General features: G+C 39.8%; 1 protein-coding gene across 1 annotated transcript in view; it reads right to left on the bottom strand.

Moving 5' to 3' along the window:
- Positions 1–18,090, bottom strand: part of LOC119231647 (26S proteasome non-ATPase regulatory subunit 12-like) — a 68,557-nt gene extending 50,467 nt beyond the window's left edge. Inside the window, exons 1-9 of the mRNA XM_037493343.1 lie at positions 17,958–18,090; positions 11,800–11,859; positions 11,580–11,712; positions 8,078–8,184; positions 5,867–5,971; positions 3,501–3,650; positions 2,943–3,077; positions 2,426–2,538; positions 1,277–1,521 (exon numbers count right to left, since the gene is read on the bottom strand). Of these exons, the coding sequence (XP_037349240.1) occupies positions 1,277–1,521; positions 2,426–2,538; positions 2,943–3,077; positions 3,501–3,650; positions 5,867–5,971; positions 8,078–8,184; positions 11,580–11,712; positions 11,800–11,859; positions 17,958–18,065 (1,156 nt within the window). The 5' untranslated portion in view covers positions 18,066–18,090. The remainder of the gene's footprint in view (positions 1–1,276; positions 1,522–2,425; positions 2,539–2,942; positions 3,078–3,500; positions 3,651–5,866; positions 5,972–8,077; positions 8,185–11,579; positions 11,713–11,799; positions 11,860–17,957) is intronic.
- Between the last annotated feature and the right edge of the window lie 1,933 nt (positions 18,091–20,023).

The raw sequence follows: 20,023 nt of genomic DNA on the forward strand, positions 1-20,023 counted from the left end.
ATTATGTGCATACTGATATAATTCAATTTGTAGTAACACCAAGATCAAAGTTCAGGTTTACGATGTGTTTCCAAGACTACCAAGTGAGTAATGAACAGAAACCGCCCCCCCACCCCCGCCACACAAACTCACCCCCCCCAAATCCTTAAGAAATTCCTTCTGCTTTGTATGTTTAAAAGTATTAAGAGGGGCTCTCAAAATGAAGCATATTAAAACATGGCTATCTTACATAGAGCTTCCATATGATCCAGCAATTCCACTCCTAGGTGTTTACTCAAAGGACACAGAAACATCAATTCCAAAGAGCACCTGCACCCCTATGTTTATAGCAGCACTGTTTACAATAGCTAAGCTTTGGAAACAGCCCAAATGCCCAAAAATAGATGACTGGATCAAGAAGATGTGGTACATATACACCATGGAATATTACTCAGCATTCAAAAGAGATAAACACATGCAATTTGCAGCAACATGGATGGCACTGGAAGGGATTATGCTCAGCGAAATAAGCCAGAAAGAAAAAGAAAAATACTGGGCCTCCCTGGTGGCGCAGCGGTTGAGCGCTGGGTTGCAAAGCTGCCCACAGCCTCTGCCACGCCGGTTCGATCCCCGGCTGCTCCTCGGCCACCGCAGGAGGGTCCCACATGGCGCGCAGACCTCTCCTGCCGCCCGCTCCTCCCCTCAGCAGTGTGCTTCGGTCCTTCTGCCTGTTCTGTTCCCTGCTCTGGCTCTGGTGAATTCTCTCACCCTCCCGCGCTTCTGACTGTACCCAGTGCATGTATAAATAAATAAATAAATTAATTTAAAAAAAAAAGGAAAAAAAAAAAAGAAAAAGAAAAATACTGGATGGTCTCACTCACAGCACGAATCTAGAAAACTTAAATAAGGGACCAGGAAAATGAATAACTATAAGAAAGTGAAAATCAAAATCAACAAAAAACTATGAACCAGAGACACTCTATGGGGGTGGAGGAGGGGAGGGATTGGGGTCAAAATAAGGGGGTTGCAATTGTATGGGCAATAAAAGTAAAATTTATTTAAAAAAAATAATTAAAAAAAATAATAAAACATGGCTATCTTCTCTGAAAAGCCAAAAAGGGAATGGGGTTGGGGGGGTGGAATAAGAGGGATGAAACAAATTCTGCTAAGCTTTGAGAAATTTGTAACAAAACTTTCAATAACAAATTTACACCACCACTAGACTGAGGTGGGAAAAAATCCTGAAGTAAGGAATGAAAGATACAATATTAAAAAAAAAAACATTCAATTATCAAACCTGAAAAGTAAAACAGTTTCTGCTCAAAGTTTACTTCTAAACTGTCATTGTTCTCATGCCAGATTCTTACATGTTCAACAACTCTGTTCTTCAAGTCTTTCCACCTTTTTTCACCTTCCTCTGTATAGCCAAAAACATCAGTTGCCGGACTCTCCAAAGAACCTTTTCTTAATTCCATTCCATAGTCTTCAACAAGTGTGGACCAACGCATCAACTCCATTGTGGTAAAAAGTTTTAAAAGATCCCTGCAAATTGCATAAAACTTAATATTCCAAATCTATAAAAATTAACATCTAATACAGAGCAAAATTTTAGTATCAACAAAGACTGTTTTATACATTTTTATTTAATACAACAAGATACATGTTGTCATTTGTTCTGCCAACTTTGCCATCATTTTTACCACAGTAACTCGAACAGAGCAGATTAGCACTAAATAAACTGCTCTCTCATTATTCTATTTGACAATCTCTGGAATAACTGGCTGTAAAATGATTAATAAAAAATCCATTGTGCTTTTGTCTAATATCTGTTTTATGTCGTAAATTTTCAAAAGTATTTCTGAACATTACAAAGCCCTAAACAAAAGCTGTTAAAGTGAGTTTAAAATAAAATTTCTTGGGCCTCCCCAGTGGCGCAGTGGTTGAGCGCTGGGTTGCGAAGCTGCCCGCAGCCTCTGCAGCGCCGGTTCGATCCCGGCTGCTCCCCGGCCACCGGAGGAGAGTCCTGCCGCCCGCTGCTCCCCTCAGCAGTGTTCTTCGGTCCTTCTGCCTGCTCTGCTCCCCGCTCTGGTGAATTCTCTCACCCTCCCGCGCTTCTAACTGTACCCAGTGCATGTACAAACAAACAAACAAATAGATAAATAAATATACATGCCTCTTAAAAAAAAAAAAAATAAATAAAATTTCTTGATAAGTGGTTTAGAATGAAGTATGCTATAATCTAATTACAATAATTTCTAATTACAGTGCTAAAAAAATTTCACTTTTCTCCAGATATATTCTTGAATAGAATCTGCAGACAACTAATTCTAATTAAGAAATCTATACTCAACCAATTTTCTCTCCAAATGGCATTTCTACCGAAATATACCATACTCATTATAAACGGTGTTTCTACTGAGATGTACTAATTTTAAAAAGTACTTACTTGTATTTAGGAATTTCTTCTAACTTCTTATCACCACTTATTCGATGAACCAAATCTGATTGTTCGTTGTCAAAAGGAGCCAAGATAACATAAAGGACAACACTTTTCAGAGCCTAAAAAAGTTGTACAACATAATTATAACGTATAAGGGGAAAAATTCTTTCCAGGCTGCCCAATTCATAGTTATCTTCCTGTAATACTTAGTTTTCATAAAATTATGACAATAAACCTTTGATAATTTGAATAGTAACCCAGGGTGACATTTTCTTGACAAGTATATAAAGAAATAGCTCTCATAATAAATCAACAGCAAATACATGTACAATATGTACAAATATAAATATAAGCTATTTAAATTAGCTTTATAAAGTAATTTTCCAAGGTAATGCTAGGTCTTAATAGAAGCAGCACCATCCAATTACATATAATTACTGAAGTTAGTTATTTCAAAATAAATTTTAAAAATTTAAATTCTTCCTAATAAGTGTCAATGTCAAGTAAAGGAAAAGATTCTTACCTGTTGCCACTTTTCACTTTCTGCTTGTATACAAGGAGTGTCATATATTGCTCTGTAGTGCTTACAAATAGACAAATAGGAGCCCTCATGCTGATCCAGTTGAATCATTAAGTTATAGTATTTCAACTTTAATTTCTGAAAAAAAGAAATGAAAAAAGAAATTGGAGCTTATAGTCTACACCCACCCCCAACTACTTTTTTTTTTTTTTTTTTAATAGAGGCATGTTTTTATTTATTTATTTATTATATTTGTTTGTTTTGTTTATACATGCACTGGGTACAGTCAGAAGCGCGGGAGGGTGAGAGAATTCACCAGAGCCAGAGCGGGAGCAGAGCAGGCAGAAGGGCTGAAGTACACTGCTGAGGGAGCAGCGGGTGGCAGGAGAGGTCTGCGCGCCATGTGGGATCCTCCTCCGGTGGCCGGGGAGCAGCCGGGGATCGAACCGGCGCCGCAGAGGCCGCGGGCAGCTTCGCAACCCAGCGCTCAACCGCTGCGCCACCGGGGAGGCCCCACCCCAACTACTTTTAAAGTAAATTTACAGTAAGAGATATGATTACCTCTGTATTTTCTTCCTGGAAAAACTTGGTATTAATTTTCTTGCTGATGATTTGTGTGCGAATATAATCCTTCACAGCTAGGCAGAGCCTCATTTGCTCCAAAATAAATTCCACTCGCTCTTTCTTTTCCATTGACCCGTAGGTTTCCACCTGGTAAAGTCCCCAAAAGTGATTTAGTAATTTTAAAAACTGCAATGAAATCAGGTATTAAAATATGCACCCTTGTAAAAAATAAGGATCTTCACTATATGGGAAGAATGATGACAATAATACAAAAAGTTAGCTTTCTCCAGGAAATTACAATGGCAAAAAAAAACAACAACAATAAGATTATACAGTAAAATGACTTTCCCCCCCTTTCATATAAAGTTCTATGAATTTTAGCACATTTGGAGGTGTGTATAAACACTATCACAATGAAAATATTAAACAGTCCATAAAAAAGGAAAAAGATACAGAACAGTTCTAGCACCCCAAAAACTCCCTCACGCAGCTCCCTTTTGTCATACCTTCCTCACTCTGCAACGCCTAAAAATCAATCTGTTTTCTATCACACCTACTCTTTTTAAGAATGTTATACATAGTATGCAATCTTTTGAAACTGCCTTTGTTCACTCAGCATAATGCTAAGTGGAATAGTAAGAATCCATTGAAATTGTTGTATCTATCTAGTAACTCATTCCCGTACCCTTGCCTTTTTCAGTTCATTCTTTTTTTTTTTATAATCAAGCAGCATTCTATTGTATGAACTAGCTTTTCTACTCATCTCCAGAACGCCATCTTGGCTGGTTCCATCTTTTGCCTACCACAACAAAGCTACTCTGAGTATCAGTAAACAGGTTTTGTGTGAAGAAAGTTTTAATTTCTCTTGGGTACACAGGAGTGGGACCACTGGGTCATATGGTAAGTGTGCCTGATTGTATAAAGATCTGCTAACTGTTTTCCAAATGGCTGCACCATTTTGCATTCCCAATAGCAGCATAATGAGGGCTCCAGTTGCTTTGCATCCCTGCCAGCACTTGGTGTTATAGCAGTATTTTTCAAATTTTAGAGTTTCTAATAGGTATAAAATGGTAACTCACTGTAGTTTTAATTTGCATTTTTCTAATAGCTAATGAGGACACTGCAATTCTCAGTAAGAAAAAAGATACCAGTTGCAGACTTTCTATTTATGTAATAGTTGAAATCACACCATAAAATAAGGTACTAGTCTTCAAATTTCAGGTAAGGCTAATAAGATTCCTAATGGTTAGAGAATGTGGAGTTAACACAGACCATACACAAATACAGCATAAAGAATCACATCAAACACTATGGAAAATGATTCTTCTACAATATTTGTTATTAATACAAAATAGTATAAATGAATTTAAAAGTCTAGAATGGCTCATTTACAATGTAGAATTAAATAAGGATATCATTATTATTTGGTTTGAAGATATTTTACTTCATCGTTTTGTGATTTTTTATTCATCAATGTTTTATTTATAAATCATTTTCCTCCCTCCATGTCAAATACTTTTTTTAAAAAAGATTTTTATTTATTTATGCATACAAGAACTGGGGTATAGGCCAGGTGTGTGCGTGAGGAGGGGTGAGAGGATTCACCAGAGACAGAGTGGGGAGCACAACAGATGAATCTACTGAAATACACTGCTGAGGGGAGCAGCGGGCAAGACAAGAGAGGTCTGCTGTGCCATGTGTGGGTCAGCTCCCTGGCTGGGGATAGAACTCATGCCACAGTGGCTGGCAATAGCTTGACAGCGCTGAGACTTCAACCCTGCGCCACCAGGGAGGCTCCATGTCAAATACTTTTGAAGCAAATTTCTGACAAAAAATTATATTTAATATTTCATTATGTGTCTCTAAAACTTAGGAAAAAAAGAGCATACCTAAGAATTCTTTTTATTACCAAATTATCTAGGATGTTGCCAATAGTCTTCATTTATTTTTAAATTGAATCAGAATCCAAATAAGGCTAACTCTTTGCAACTGGTAGATGTGCTTCTTGTCTTTTTTCCTTTGTTGACATAAATCAAGTGCATTATCCCATAGTTTCCTAGAGTATGAATTTTGCTGATCACATCCCTGGGTTATCATTTAATAAACTTCTCCCTCCAAATATATCCTATAAACTGGTAGCTAAACCTAGAAGCTATATAATTGGGATTCATTTTTTTGGGCAAGAGTATTTTACTGGGGATGTTAAATCATGAGGCACATAATCCTCCTGGTCAAAAACAAAATTTAAAAGTAAAACAATAGCGCCAGTAAAAAGATCAACGTTTGTGGAAATAAATTATTTCCATAAGTAAATAGAGCAGACTAAATATAAAGTTTCACACACTCTAAAACATAGCACCCACCTGTAATTCTTGTAAAATGGAGGCTGCCTCCTTCACATCACCATTTTGTTCTTTTATAGTTGCTAATGTTTTAGTCAGTCGAGCACGCTCTATTTCAACATAAATCTACAAATACAAGAAATTTATATTATCAAAATTCCTATAGCAATATCTGCAACTTTACTATGAGAAGCTAAATATGAAATCACAGCGATTAATAAATAACTGGACCACAGTTCTACATAAATGACACTGCCTTTTAAAAGGATTGGAAAGAAAATGTAAACTGTCTTTAAAAAAATTTTTGAATAATAGCACACTTTACAAAGAGAGCATGCAGTCCAGTATCTACAGTTCCACCAATACTGTGATTCTGCCTTCTTTTTTTTTTTTTTAACATTTTAAGATTTATTTTTGTTTACTTCTGCATACAAGAACTGGGGTATAGGCTACAGGGGTGTGGGGGAAGGGTGAGAGGATTCACCAGAGACAGAATAGGGAGCAGAGCAGGAAGATCTACTGAGATACACTGCTGAGGGGAGCAGCGGGTGAGACAGGCGAAGTCTGCTGTGCCATGTAGGTCAGCTCGCTGAACTAGTGGTGCAGTGGCTGGCGATAGCGTGACAGTATTGAAACTTTAAGTCCGGTGCCACCAGGGAGGCCCCCTGACTTATTTTTTAAATACAAGACTACTTGCTTTACAAATATCTGATATTGCAAAGTATTTAAGTTGTGAACCTTTCTTATAGCTATAAATAACATTAATGGATTTATAACTTCCAACAAATTAAACATTGTAAGTACAGGACTACAGCCTAATAATAGACTAGGGAACTAATTTACTGACCTAGGCCTGCCTACCCCTTAGTATTTGGTGTGGAACAAGCCCCTTGCCCTATTGCACCTCCAAAGGTGGTGCAATCTCAAAAAAAAACTTTAATCTCAAAAAAAAGCCCCAAAACTTGAATCTCTAATAATAAAAAAGCACTTACAGCTTGCTAAATCCACCATGCGTTTCTTCCCTGGCAGTTCTGTATGTAATTCCCCCTTGTGTATAAAATGCCCTTTCCCCTACTCCCCACCCTGTAGAACTTTTATTCATTCTTAAAGTCAGTTTGGCCATGACCAATTCTTTGAGGTTTTGGGCGCACCTCAGCCTGTCAGAAACAAAGGACACACAGCTACTGCCATGACAGGGCTCATCAACTATCCCTGTGTCTTTGTCTTCTGTGACAGTGACTGCCTTGAGGTAAAAAAGGATCTTGCCTCACTTTGACCTAGCACAACACAGGCGTTCAGTAAATATACACAAAGCCAAATTGGCAGTCAAAGAGTGAAGAGTCTATCCTCAAATTATAAAAATCTACCTAGAAAAGAAACATGTTCACCACAATCATCATTCCATACTTGCCCTTTTTAGAGACATGAGACTAAAGGGGAGAGTGGGGAAAGGCGCTGGAAGAAATACAAAAAGATTCTGGCAAGAGAGTGAAGTTTTGAAACTTTTTTTTTTTTTTTTTTTTTTTAGAGGCATGTTTTATTTATTTATTTGTTTGTTTGTTTGTTTATATATGCACTGGGTACAGTCAGAAGCGCGGGAGGGTGAGAGAATTCACCGGAGCCAGAGCAGGGAGCAGAGCAGGCAGAAGGACCGAAGTACACTGCTGCGGGGAGCAGCGGGCAGCAGGAGAGGTCTGCGCGCCATGTGGGACCCTCCTCCGGTGGCAGGGGAGCAGCCGGGGATCGAACCTGCGCGGCAGAGGCTGCGGGCAGCTTCGCAACCCAGCGCTCAACCACTGCGCCACCGGGGAGGCCCAGAGAGTGAAGTTTTGAAAATTAATCTTATGCTGTAAATGTTCTATTAATTTTAAAATTAAACCCTAGCTATCTCAAAGAAAATTTTCAAGCAAATCTAGGTCAGGGTGAAAAATTAATTAATAGTATCTTTAATTCATTATTACCAAATATAAATTTGGGCTAAGATCACTAATTCCTAGAAAAATCTGGATATTCCAAGACTATCGCTATTTAAACATACTCATTTGCATATGAGAAGACATTACAAGGAGATGTACTAAGATTCTGGTTGAACTAAGGTGATGAATTTTTTAAGTATTTTGTCTTAAAAAATAGACACATACACACTTATATAAAATCTCTAAATATGTAAGTATTGCTGAATACAAATTAGACAATACTTGTCACTATGAGTAATGACAGCAAAAAACTTACCTTTCCTTCTGTCACCATTCGTAGAGTATCGATTAATCGAAGCTTGATTGGAAGATCTGTGATTTCCTCGACGTAAGTACAGCACTGCTGTACCATTTTGCAACAGCCTAAAATAATAAAAACCATTCATAAATAAAATTACTCATACAGGAAAAATTTATTTTATTGATGAAGTGTTAGAGTCAAATATGGCCTTCCCAAGCAACTCCAGACACTGAAATGCCTATACAAGAACATCAAAGTCTCCTTGATAGCCAAGAAGTACTGAACGCCCAGTAACAAATGAATAAAGGTTAGGAAGAGCTCTCAGTCACAGACTTCACCACTCCTCACTACCACTGGTGAACTGACTTCACGGAAGGAGAGGTTGAGGAGGTATGTCTGGCAATATCTATCGGGAGGTTTATTAGCTAGTTGTGGGTTTTTTTTTTTTTTTTGCAGCCAAGCATAGATGCATGGAAGAAGTGGCAGCAGACTAAAGGAAAACAAGGTGGTGGGCAAGAGAAGCACAGACCAACAGTAGCTGTGAGGGCAGTGAAGCCATGACAGTTACTGTGGCTAAGGGAGTTAAGAGTCGGTGGCAAAGGTAAAGGTCAAACAGTTTGGTCATCGGAGTGGGGAGGAGGAAGCCCAGCACCTACACTCACCTCAGTGAAACGTGACATGGCAAGTCACTGCAGCTCTTGCCCAGTTTCCCCACAGGTTATAAGCAGGCTGGATTACATTTCCTTCAGCTTTAATATTCTATGATCTAGGTCAGTGGTCAGCAAACATTTTATGTATATTTTTGTAAATATTTTAGACTTTGGGAGCCACGGGGTATCTGTGACAACTATTCAACTCTGCCTTTGTAATCCCCAAGCTATATGGTCAACATTCGACACTGGGAGTAGTTGTCTTTCAACAGTTTTATCCACAAAGATGGCAGGTAGGTTTTGGTCTGTGAACCCATCATTCGCCAACCCCTATTCTAGATTCTGAACCGCATCCAACAATCATTGTAATAATAACTAGGACTCTTTGTCATCAAGAAAATGATGATTACAGTAAGCACTCTTTGGTAGAGATAGCAGAAAAGGAAAAGATATTAAGTTATCAGTTACACCTCAATAAAATGGACAAAAAAATTGTAAGATATATCTTGCAAAGATTTCCTTGAAAAACATTTAATGTTCATGTAGCTGAGATTTTTTTTTTAAATTACCTAAAAAACTGGCAGTTTGGAGACCTAGGAGTTCCAGAAAGCAAAGGTTTCATTGTAAAATATAACTCCTTCAGGAAGTGCGTGGCTCTGGGACACCTGGTATATCACAAAACATGATCCCTCTAAAACTGGTTATAATAATGATTTCTATAAGGGCAGCAACTCAATAATTCTAAAAGCTGTGCAGAAAATACATTTACAAAACTAGATGGGGTGAAAAGGAAAAAACAAAACTACTACATTAATATTCTAATGACAACACCCTGCTACTCTCTGGGAGAAAAAAAAAAAGGTGGGTAAGCCATTGGGATGTTAGAGCAAGGCTTACCCCCAGTTAATTAAAAACCGTTAATTTCAAGCAACCTAGAAAAGGTTATTTTAAAAAAATCATTACTTTCTAAGTCTGATAAAGCAAAACAGAAAAATTTTATGTAAAATGTAGTAATTCTAGGAAAAGGAAAGATGTATGCTGAGTTTCTAAGCTCCTTCCACAACATGTCACAGCAAAAAGAGTAGCCCCAGTTCCAGCTTTGGTTATATCATCAGCTGACTGTGAGGCTGGCTCTGAGTTCTTTCTTCAAGAAAGTCTATCCAGTAAACCTAATCAAATACTTTCCCTTCCTCCTGTCATATCTCTTAGCACTTTTCAGTACTCTCATGTCATATATATATTGCCTAGTGTGTGCACGTAATTTTTCCTTTTTAAAGAATAAGTCTTACGGCACTTGTTAAAGATGTGCTATGATAGGGCCTCCCTGGTGGAGCAGGCGGTTGAGCGCAGCGCTGTGAAGCTGTCCACAGCCTTTGTAGTGTGGGTTCGATCCCCGCTGGCCTCAGAGCAACCCACATGGCAAGCAGACCTCTCCTGTCTCGCCCACTGCTTCCCTCAGCAGTGTATTTCAGTCAGTCTGCCTGTTCTGTTCCCCACCTGTCTCTGGTGAATTCTCTCACCCTCCCACACATCTGGCCTGTATCCGGTTCTTGTATAAATAAATAAATCTTAAAAAAAAAAAATGGACTATGATAACTTATGATTTATATTCCATACTAACCACTAGGTTACTTGAAGACAAGAACTGTCAATGGCATGTTTCTTCACATTGCAAGAGCTTTACAACTAAATTTCAGTTTCCCCACCAGAAAAAGCAACAGAGGGGCCTCCCTGGTGGCGTAGGGTTTAAGTCTCAGCACCATCACCTCTAAAGCCTGGGTTTGATCCCCAGCCAGGGAGCCAGCTCACAGGCCTCTCCTGTCTCGCCCGCTGTTCCCCTTAGTGTATTTCAGTAGCTTTGCCTATTGTGCTCCCCATTCTGTCTCTGGAAATCCTCTCACCACATCCTCTCACTGCCCTGCCTCTAGTCTACACCCCAGTTCTTCTAGGCATAAATAAAGAAATCTTAAAAAAAAAAAAAAAGGCAACAGAATAAAACAGTCCCTTCTACTAGTTCTAATATTTTGTTATGAATTAAATCTCTATTTTAGGATACATGTTTTGAACAGTACTAATACTATATGTAACACCTATTTGTTTATTTTATCCCAGGTTGCCACAAGAACTCTAGATAAATGGCCTTTAAAAATTATTCCACCCATAGAAAGCAAATATCTTAGAAAATCGAAGGAAAATGACAGTTGATCTATATTGGCCTCTCAAGTCATACATTTCATATTCAAAAGTACTAGACTGCCTCAATACGTTAATTCTTAACACTGAATTTTATATGCACGGAAACTAATCTAAAAACAAAAAAGGGAACAATTACAGTAACTTTGTTTATTGCATAAAAGAATTTAACCCAGCCTTAATACGAAGCTCAGTCTAGCAGCTGAGTAATCAGTAAAATAAGGGATTTGAATAAAAATCCTATATTTCTGTTTCTGGCTCCACAAGTACCCTGTGTGACAATGTCATTATCTCTTTTATTTGCAAGCAAAATATAAAAAACCAGACACTGCTCAGAGAACAGCATGTCAAAAATGAGATATAAATGTAAAAAGTAGAATCTACTTTCACAAAGCATCATTTAAATATATCTCAGGCAGAAGAAGGAAACAGTAAAGAAAATCCAGCTTCACAAAAACAGCAAAACAAGAACATATATAATCTTTAAACGAAATGAATAGTGAAAATAATCTGTCTGAAAATGGCCTTAAAAATAAGTTAAGGGTTTAATAAAAGATATAAGATTAGGAAAACTATTATAGACAACACAGTCATTTAAAACAATAAACAAAGAATACTTTTATAAATGTCCTTATGTAAATGCTAACACATTTGTTTTTTGAGCAATCGTGAACTCACTTGTTTTAACTGACTCCGCCTTTTTGACAAAAGCATAATATTTTCATTAAGTAAATCCCATTCTTTAGCCTCATAGCACATCTTCACTACTGCAACTAAGATACGGGAGGTAGACACCATATCAGAAGCCTGTAAGAATGAAAATACATTACAAGTTAATAGAAAAAAAATAAGTGAAATCAATGGTGACTGAGATTTTCACTACAATCTACTTACAGTACGGGTCTGTTTTTCCAAAGAGAGAAGAGTTTCAATGACTTCTTGAAGTCTTCCTTCCTAAAACAAAAGATAAAAAATGAACACAAAACAACACCAACACAATACCAATAACTACTCCACAATGAGATGCTCCTGACAGAAAAACATGGCTTTGTTCTGGATTCTGACTTATCAACTCATTGTGGTGACACCTGTTACCTGTTCTCCACATGCTTAACTGGCAGTCACGAGTCTTTGAAGACTAAAAATGGGAAAATGAATGCTCTTTTTAAGTTCACCATGATTATTTTAAAACATGAAGTTTTAAGGAGGAAAAAAGGGAAAAAGATAGAAAACCCTGGCTCAGTTTTTCACTAACTTTAAAAATAAGTCAACAATGTGCTTAAAGGAAATGAAGACCACCTGAGACTACCCAAAAGCTATTTTTACTAAGTCATGCTCTGAAGCAGACACTGATCCAACTGAAATACACCCCTTTGTGTTAACTGATAACCCCATCTCATATGCAAAAACAAGTCTCCCTGGGACATACATTTAGAAATGAGAACCAAATTTAAATATGAACCTACATGATAACACAGCAGGACTAAAATAACCCAAATAAGCCATCCTAATAAGACTCTTATACTGTAAGTGCTGTAAGTCTCACCTGACCCACCACTGGAGTTGTAGCACCCTTCTTACCCTGGGGTTGATGGCCTCCCTGACACCCCCGACTCCGGTAACCACTATATTTTCAGAGTCTAAAAGTTATTTTTGTTGTGATTTGTTAGTTTTGCTTTGGTTATTTATATTCCACATGCTAGAGAAACCATCTGGCAACTGTCTTTCACTTTCTGGCTTATTCCACTTAGCATAATCACCTCAGTTCCATCTATGAGGTTGCAAAAGGCAAGATCATCTTTTTTAATAGCTGAGTGGAAATCAAGCACTTTGATTAAAAACAAACCAATTTTGTTTTTGCAAAAACTGCACAAAAATCGCATTTATTTAATATATTAATAACTGTAAATCAACAGGAAGTGATGAGGGCTTTATTTAGAAACTTTTTCTAATCATAAATGAAAAATTTTGCCTTGATATTCACGGATGGTACATACTAGTATTCTTTTATTGATGAAAAGAAACTAATCAGTTTATGAATTAAGGGTATAAGTAATGTTTGGGCTTTTCAAAAATCTGTTTCCCTATTTTCCAAGATAACTTTTAAGCTATGAATGTCTTTTTTTTAAGATTTATTTTATTTATGCATACAAGAACTGGGGGACAGGCCAGAGGTATAGGGGGTGAGAGGATTCACCATAGACAGAATGGGAACAGAACAGGCAGATACACTGCTGAGGGGAGCAGCAGGCGAGGCAGGAGAGGTCTGCTGCGCCATGTGAGTCAGCTCCCTGACTGGGGTTGAACTTGTGCTGCAGTGGCTGTGAAGAGCTTCATAGTGTAGAGACTTAACTTCTAGTGCCTCTAGAAAGTTTTTACCATCTTTCTAATCTCACTAGAAAGTAAACTCTGTGAGAGCAGAGGCATGTCTACACTGTCCACCACTGTAGCTCAGCTTCTGCACTTGGCCAAGAGCATAATGGTGCTTCCGTGGATACTTTGGTATATCCCTTAATAGTTGGCCTCATAGTTATTAATTTATATGTCTTGTCTCCTAAATGTTCTGTAAGTTCCCTTAGAGCCGGAGCTTGCTTGATTATTGTTGCTACCCTTATACCTCCTTGCACTGAATGGATCAACACTGACTTAAACTTCAGTTGACCTCAATGACTTACAATTTCTGATTCTAGCTGTCATAGTAAGTAGGACGTAGTAAGTTACATGCCTGACAATTCAGGGCCATCTGAGGGACACGAACATCTATTTGTTATAACACCTCCCGATCCTCTAATCAGCCCACTTTCCCCTCTCAATCTTCCATTTCAGTCCTCAGGCTAACCATATTCCTCTAGTCTTTCACATCTATCCATAGCTGTCAAAATTCTACCTTCTTGATGCCTCCTTTCAATTCAAAGGAAAAGATGGTCCAAGCGATCAAAACCAACTTGTTATGAGCAGCGCTGGGTTCAACTCTGCATTCGATGCTACATCCACATGGCGCGCACCTCTCTGTGCTAGCAGTGTACTTCGGTCCTTCTGCTGCTCTGCTGCTCTGGCTCTGTGAATTCTCACCCTGCGCTTCTGACTGTACCAGTGCATGTAAACAAAAAAACAAACAAATAAATAAAAGCATGCTCTTTAAAATTTAACTTGTTAGAACACATGACTTAACTCATTTTCTCATTAAAATAATCCTTGTAATGAGTAACTGATGGCGTTTGTTCAACATAAATACATGCTGGGTGTCTAGAAAATGTGTGTGTTTGGGTGTTAAAAGAATCCAATCTTTTAATGATTTGTTAAATTTAAACAACAGAAAGGTCAAGAAAGAATCACAAATAGCTGAAATTGAATGCCAATCCAAATTTTAAAGACCTTTTTCTTAGAGGCCTTTTATTCAAGTTGCTAACAACCAGTGAACCGTTTACACTGTCACCTCGGGTAAGATACCAACTCTCTCCTGCTTTCAATCTTCTCTTCAGTGAAATGTGCCTAATAACATTTCCCGTCCCGTAGGGTTGGTATAAGTATTAAAGCACCAAAGTATGCCGGGACATAGTATGCATATCATCAGCATAATAGCTAAGACTATATGGACTTAAATATTACTGTTATTTGCTAGTGAATATTGAGACAATGATACAGAATGTACAGTCACTGAGGTGAGAAACCGTACCCCTGAAACCTGTACAGTACTTAAACTTGTTTCAGTAAAAAAGAAAGAAGACATAGAAACAGAATTGTACTAGATCACAACTATAGGAGAGTCAGAGAGCTTAGATTCGGCAATTTTAGCACCCAGGCCTAGATTCAGTCTGTCCTTGGAAGGCTTCTGCTACATGTGGTCTTAAGTCTCTAGACACATGATTTTTTAAATTATATTTATATATATATTTTACATCATTTTTTTAAAAATTAATTTTTTGTTCAATGAGTTTAATTTTATTATTATTGAGGTAATGTTGGTTTACAGCATATAGTTCCTATATGATTTATTTATTTATTTAAAAATTTATTATTTATTTATATAAGTACTGGGTACAGTCAGAAGCACAGGAGGGTGAGAGAATTCACCAGAGCCAGAGCAGGGAGCAGAACAGGCAGAAGGACCGAAGAACACTGCTGAGGGAGCAGCAGGCGGCAGGAGAGGTCTGCGCGCCATGCGGGACCTTGGCCCAGCAGCCGGGGATCAAACCGGTGCGGCAGAGGCTGCGGGCAGGTTCGCAACCCAGCGCTCAACCGCTGCACCACCGGGGAGGCCCTTACATCATTTTTTTAAACAATGTTTGCTTTTTTTTCTCAGGTGTAGTCCCCATAGAATTTCCACCACCAATTCACCCGTGCACCATCATCATATGTAGACACAAGATTTTTATCTCCAAAATGTCTTTCACATTAAAAATAAAAAATGTCTTGAATCCAAATGTCTTTAATTTTATCTAGTTTAACAGGCTCCAATATTCTTGTTTTAAAAAACTTCAGTTACCCATTTAACACCTAAAAAGCTATTTGGCATTTGTAGTTTGTCTTTTTAATCATATGACAATGTCCTAAGTAAATGTCATAAATGTGATTGCTAGAACAACTGTAGCAGTGAAATATTTCTTACAAACCCTTACTGGCATATAAGGTATATGAGGGCAAGAGTTCTAATAATCTTTATATTCCCCACAATGTCTAGCACTGACTAGGTCTTGCACACACAGGCTATCAAAAGAAATTGTTTTATCTCCCAGGCCTGTTTTAAAAACAGTTGTACTTTAAAACAAATTTTTTATTTGGGCCTCCCTGGTGGTGCAAGGGTTTAAGCCTCAGCACTATGAAGCTGCTGGCAGCCACTGTGGCATGAGCTGATCCCCTGGCCAGGGAGCTGACCCACATGGTGCAGCAGACCTCTCCTGTATTGCCTGCTGCTCCCCCTCAGCAGTGTATTTCAGTCAGTCTGCCTGTTCTGTTCCCCACTCTGTCTCTGGTGAATCCTCTTACCCACTACCCCCTCCACCTCTGGCTTACACCCCAGCTCTTGTATGCATTAAATAAATAAATCTGAAAAAAAAAAAAATCACCCCAAATTTCTTCTTTATGGACACTTTAATTCTATTAATTCTGAAATGGCGATTCAGGTGCTGACTTTGGCCTGTAGGTATGCTTTGTTTGATCTACATGATAATGGCTCAAATAGTATTTTAGAACAAATTAGTGTCTAGTTTCCAAATATTCAGGTTTTTAGTATGAAATCTATATTCCTGCTCTCTCCTTTAAATTACAAGAGATGACATGTCTCTTCATCCCCAACTGACAAAGGTTAACTGGAGGTGAAGAGTTACTGCCCCCGTCCCCTGAGCATTGCTCAGAAGTTCAGTTTCCATTACACTGGGCTCACTAGGCAAGACAGCATGGCGAGGGCACAAGCCCTCGGATTTGCATCTCGCTCCACCACTTTACTAGCAGTATAACCTCAGCACAATGGGATTCAACTTCTCTTACTGTGTTTTCTTGCCTTGAAATACTAATAACTATGACATAGGGCTAAGAATCAAATTATTAAATACATATAAACATTTAACCTAATGTCTAGCACAGTAGAAAGTACCCAATGAATGTCAGCTATTGTTATTTGCCTGCCACTCTCAGTGTGTTTCCCCACCCTTATGTAAACGATGATGTTTCTTCAGACCAGCTGCTAGAAAGTGCAGGGATAAGTTTATGGCTCCTCTCCCTCAAGTATACTTGAACCTAAAAGAAATACAGGTGTACCAGCTTCATCACCTTTTCCTACACTTACTTTTCATAAAGCCCCATTAAATTCTTTTTGGGGAAAAAAGGCACTAAAAAGGTTTCTTTCTAAGAACTAAATGTGAAGTATCACTTAACATTCTTCTTGACCCTGAATTTATTACACTTTAATGTACTTATGCAGTAAGCTCCTTAAGGGATAAAAACAACTCTATTACCAAATTCATCCCTGGTGAACAGCAATAAATGTTTGTGGCTGGACTGATCAAGGTATTTAATGAGGCCTGAGCACAATCCTGAGCAATAGCCTATGATGGAGTTGATTCAACATGCACTCTAAACCCAGTTAGGCAAACCAAGTTTTGAATCCTGGTTCTATCACTAAGTGTAACACGGGACAAAAAACCAAAACAACAACAAAAAAACCCCCTCAGCCTTGATTTCTTTATATGTAAAATGATACACAAAATTGCTTGACACATAGCAGGGAGGCAATGATAAATGTCGGTATCAAGTTAAATTTCTATCCCGATGGCAGATAAGCAATCGGGCCAAACTACTGTTCAAAACCTCCTCTAATTAGTTTATTTCGGACTTTAGTGTCTATTTGTCTTTACTTCTGTACTTCCCCTCCAGGAATTACTCCCTCCCATTCCGATCTTACCATTCTTCAAGACCCAACACAAATGTTACCTTCTCTGCAATACCTTCCCTTATCCCACCAGTGAGAATGAGGCTTCCTTCTGTGTTCCAGGAACACTTTAGACTTGCATGGCACTCACCATCTTTCATGACTTGTCTAGTAGGTTATGTACACGAACCCCTTAAGGACTGGGGTTCCGCGTCCATCACCTCCTACCACCACTTTCTGCCCCTTCTGGCCAAAGGCCAGGCACAACGCCACGATCGGTAAACATCTTGTCACAAACTGATTCAGCATGGGCGAACAGAACGAAACTCTCTGATCCAGCCTGAATGATGAAGCTTCCCTAATCCTCGAGAAACTTAAAAGTCAACGTGACGCTGTATCCAAGAAAAGGCAAAAGCAAACAAAAATTACTAGAGGGCCCCAGCTCCTCCGGGAGCGGGTGACCATGGGTGCGGCGGAGGGCTGGGGGCGCTGGAAGCACCAGGTGCTCCGGCTGGGGGGTCTCCCAGGCCGGGCAGCCCGGGATCTCCTACCCACGCAGCCCCAACCCCGGCAGGGCAGGCAATGGGGGGATGCGCGCTCCAGCCCGCAGGCCCCTGAGGCCTACAGGCTGCGCGCCGTGACTCAGCCCCTGGCGCCCGCCAACAGCCAGCCGGCCTCACCTCACCTTGGCCAGCTTCTCGCACTCGGGCAGACGCTGGTCCACCGTGGCGCTGTAGTCCACCTCCATCTTGACGATGCGCCCATCTGCCCGCTCCGAGCCGCCGTCCGCCATGGTCCCTGCCTGAGCGCCCCTTGATGTCCCCTGTTCGGCCACTGCTCGTCACCCACACCGGAAGCAGCGCGCACACCCGCTCAGGCGTGTCGGAAGCCCGCGCGAAGGACCCCGCAAGGCCCCCTGCGCCGGCCGCCAGTCAGGCACTGGCGCGGGCAGCCCTGGGGGCGGGGCGTGGGCGGGGCGTGGGCGGGGCTCGGCGCTCGCCTGGCAGGCTTGTGCGCTCTGGGCTCTGGAGACAGACTTACCCCTCTGGAAGCTGTGGTGAGGGGAACTGGTGCAATAGCATGGACCACACCATTTATAGTCTTACACCCCTGCTTTGGAATACTATGATTTCTTCCAGCCGTGAGCAAGTCCCTTCACTTTACTGGGATAGGGGCTTTCTCGTCGTGGTGGCTGCCTCTGTGGAATTTCTGCAAGTTCCCAAGGAAAGCTATAGGGCCGCGACTCAGTAAGATAAAGTGATTTTTGTTTTGCTTTCACTTTTACTATAGTCCACTTCGTTGGTAAGAATGATCTTTTGGAAAGAGATTTTATTTGCCAGTCCTGTAGGACGTTGGTGAGCATGAATTAAGGTCACCTAGGCCAGAATATTTCATTGCTAAGGATAGTGCAGGCTTTATTATCAGCCACGCCCTCGTGTCCTTATTTAAAACGCCTAGGGTCCTTGAAAGTGCGAATGAGGTTGTGTGTGGTGTGGTCAAAGCGTCAACTGTGGCTTGGGAGGCAAACAGGAGATTTTGGAGTGATCTAGCAGTTCTCAATTTAATCAGCACCAGCATCCCTGGATGCATGCCAAATAGATATTTTACTGTTTTAAAGATTTATTTTTTATTTATTTATGCATACAAGAACTGGGGTGTAGGCCAGAGCTGGAGGGGGGTGGGTGGGGAGAGGATTCACCAGCGACAGAGTGGGGAGCAGAACAGGCTGATGTCCTGAAATGCACTGCTGAGGGGGGCAGCGGGCCAGGCAGGAGAGGTCTGCTGTGCCTTGTGGGTTAGCTCCCTCCCTGGGGATGGAAGTCAGGTCCCAGTGGCTGTGGGTAGCTTGATAGTGCTGAGACTTTAACCCCTGCATCACCAGGGAGGCCCAATATTTTACTGTTTTATGAAATTCGTATAATATGACCCATCTATACACAGTTAAAGCAAGACAACATCCTGGCTAAAAGAAGAAACCTTTAAGAGGGCAAAATAATATATATTTCAAAATGTAAAGGCTAAAATACATCTACAGTAGAAATAACAAGCAAGTGGCCATTTGTACCCACACACAATAACTGTAAATGCAAATAGGTGTGTTCTGTTGGTTCCTTAAGCATCAAAAGGGCTTTTTGGCAGCCAGATTTTTCCAAAACGATGTACAACTCAGTAAAATTCTGACTTACAGTATCATCTTCATTGTTTTTCACATAGATGAGTTCTTAAACATTTTAGAGCATATTAAAACTTAAAAAAAAAAATAACCTGGGGCCTCCCTGGTGGTACAAGGGTTAAGCATCAGCACTATGAAGCAATCTACAACTACTGCAGCATGAGTTCAATCCCTCGCCAGGGAGGTGACGCACATGGCACACAGACCTCTTCTGGCTCACCTGCTGCTCCCCTCAGCAGTGTATTTCAGTCAATACGCCTGTTCTGCTCCCCCCTCTGTCTCTGGTGAATCCTCTCACTCCCCGCACCTCTGGCCTACACCCCAGTTTTTATATGCATAAATAAAAATAAATCTTAAAAAATAGCCTGGCACATGTCGATCTTCAGTAATCCATACCTGGAACATATGTTACAATGCAATGTCACTTCAATAAAAATATGATAGAAAACTAAAAAAAAAAAAAAAAAAAAAGTGGCATATATAAAATGGAGTTAGAGTCTAGACCTCAGACATCTGAGTAGGAGTCGTCTGGCGGGCATTCAAGTCTCACAAAATGTGGGACCATATTTTATTGTTTA

This window comes from Talpa occidentalis, unplaced genomic scaffold (assembly GCF_014898055.3).
Source record: "Talpa occidentalis isolate TD23 unplaced genomic scaffold, MPIMG_talOcc4v2.1 talOcc4.7, whole genome shotgun sequence".
NCBI lineage: Eukaryota > Metazoa > Chordata > Mammalia > Eulipotyphla > Talpidae > Talpa > Talpa occidentalis.